This window comes from Austrofundulus limnaeus, unplaced genomic scaffold (assembly GCF_001266775.1).
Source record: "Austrofundulus limnaeus strain Quisiro unplaced genomic scaffold, Austrofundulus_limnaeus-1.0 Scaffold2444, whole genome shotgun sequence".
Taxonomy (NCBI): Eukaryota; Metazoa; Chordata; class Actinopteri; order Cyprinodontiformes; family Rivulidae; genus Austrofundulus; species Austrofundulus limnaeus.
The window spans coordinates 17,759-19,262 of NW_013954846.1; the positions used below are offsets into that span (position 1 = coordinate 17,759).

At 50.0% G+C, this 1,504-nt stretch overlaps 1 protein-coding gene across 2 annotated transcripts in view; it reads right to left on the reverse strand.

The window, feature by feature from the left end:
- Nucleotides 1-1,504, reverse strand: part of LOC106511003 (protein disulfide-isomerase TMX3) — an 11,195-nt gene that overhangs the window by 7,330 nt on the left and 2,361 nt on the right. For both annotated transcript variants that reach the window (XM_013999741.1, XM_013999740.1), the window contains exons 3-8: nucleotides 1,082-1,124; nucleotides 884-1,007; nucleotides 756-801; nucleotides 605-685; nucleotides 434-533; nucleotides 291-368 (exon numbers count right to left, since the gene is read on the reverse strand). In XM_013999741.1, coding sequence (XP_013855195.1) covers nucleotides 291-368; nucleotides 434-533; nucleotides 605-685; nucleotides 756-801; nucleotides 884-1,007; nucleotides 1,082-1,124 — 472 coding nt within the window. The remainder of the gene's footprint in view (nucleotides 1-290; nucleotides 369-433; nucleotides 534-604; nucleotides 686-755; nucleotides 802-883; nucleotides 1,008-1,081; nucleotides 1,125-1,504) is intronic.

The following is a 1,504-nucleotide window of genomic DNA, read 5'->3' on the forward strand; positions in this document are numbered from 1 at the left end:
ATGGATGGATGGATGGATGGATGGATGGATGGATGGATGGATGGATGGATGGATGGACGGATGGATGGCTAAATGGAAGGATGGATGGACGGATGGATGGATGGATGGATGGATGGATGGATGGATGGATGGATGGATGGATGGATGGATGCATGGATGGATGGACGGATGGATGGATGCATGGATGGATGGATGGATGGATGGATGCATGGATGGATGGATGGATGGATGCATGGATGGATGGACAAACTAAAACATAAACTACCCACAGTGTTTAACACAACACAAACCTTGGGCAGGACGTCTCTGGTGGCAGAGAAGAAGAAGGTGTGGACGATGAGTTCCTCAGCTGCTGTTGTGTAGTTTCCCTGGAAACAGATCAGCTGATCAGCTGTTTGTGTTTGTTTATGACATAAATGTGTGATATTAGCACCTTGAGCTCAGACTTTGCCCCAACATAAACAAACATGACATCATGGCGGTTCATGGTGTGTTGGAAAAGCTGCACACTGCTCAGGGATCGAACCAGCGGCCTGAGAAACAACACACTCAGGTGAAGAGAGCGTTTCCCCTGGATGTGACCGAAGCTTTGTGATGAACTCACCCTGAAACCCGGTCAGAGAATGCCATGATTCCATCTTTGGTTCTGGATCCTGCATAGTTGTACTTCACCTGGTTCTTGAACCTGCAGGCAGAGAACAGCTGCTAACATCTGCAGGCCTCCAGGTGAGTTCAGGTAGAACATCAACACTCACATGAGGATGGCAGGATAATTCCTGACTCGAAACTCTTTGGCCAAAGCTGCAGAAACAAATCAAATATCAGCTTTAGCTACAGTACTTTTATTTTGGAAGGGTGACATTTTATTTTGAAGGAAACAGACCGGTGCTGACGGTAGCATCTGATTTGCCAACTCGAACAGGAGACCCAAAACTCCTGAGTTCTGATCCGATCTGATGCCAAACAGGATCCAGATGTCTGCAGAAGGAACACCAGGGGGTGTAGAACTAAGGGGAAAGGATGGATCCAGATGAGTCCGGTTCTGACCCAGAAACCTCAGAGACTATAGAACTTTATGTACCTCAATGAGCCAGATATCATCTGGATCCCTGCTCTCCAGGAACCTGAAACACATCAATCAGACCGACTGTCGTTCTCCTGCATGGCCTGAGGTGGTCTGAGGAGACCTGAGGTGGTCTGAGGAGACCTGAGGTGGTCTGAGATGGTCTGAGGAGACCTGAGGTGGTCTGAGGAGACCTGAGGTGGTCTGAGATGGTCTGAGGAGACCTGAGGTGGTCTGAGGTGGTCTGAGGTGACCTGAAGTGGTTTGAGGTGGTCTGAGGTGGTCTGAGGAGACCTGAGGTGGTCTGAGGTGACCTGAGGTGGTCTGAGGTGGTCTGAGGTGACCTGAGGTGGTCTGAGGTGACCTAAGGTGGTCTGAGGTGACCTGAGGTCGTCTGAGATGGTCTGAGGTGACCTGAGGTGGTCTGAGGTGGTCTGAGGT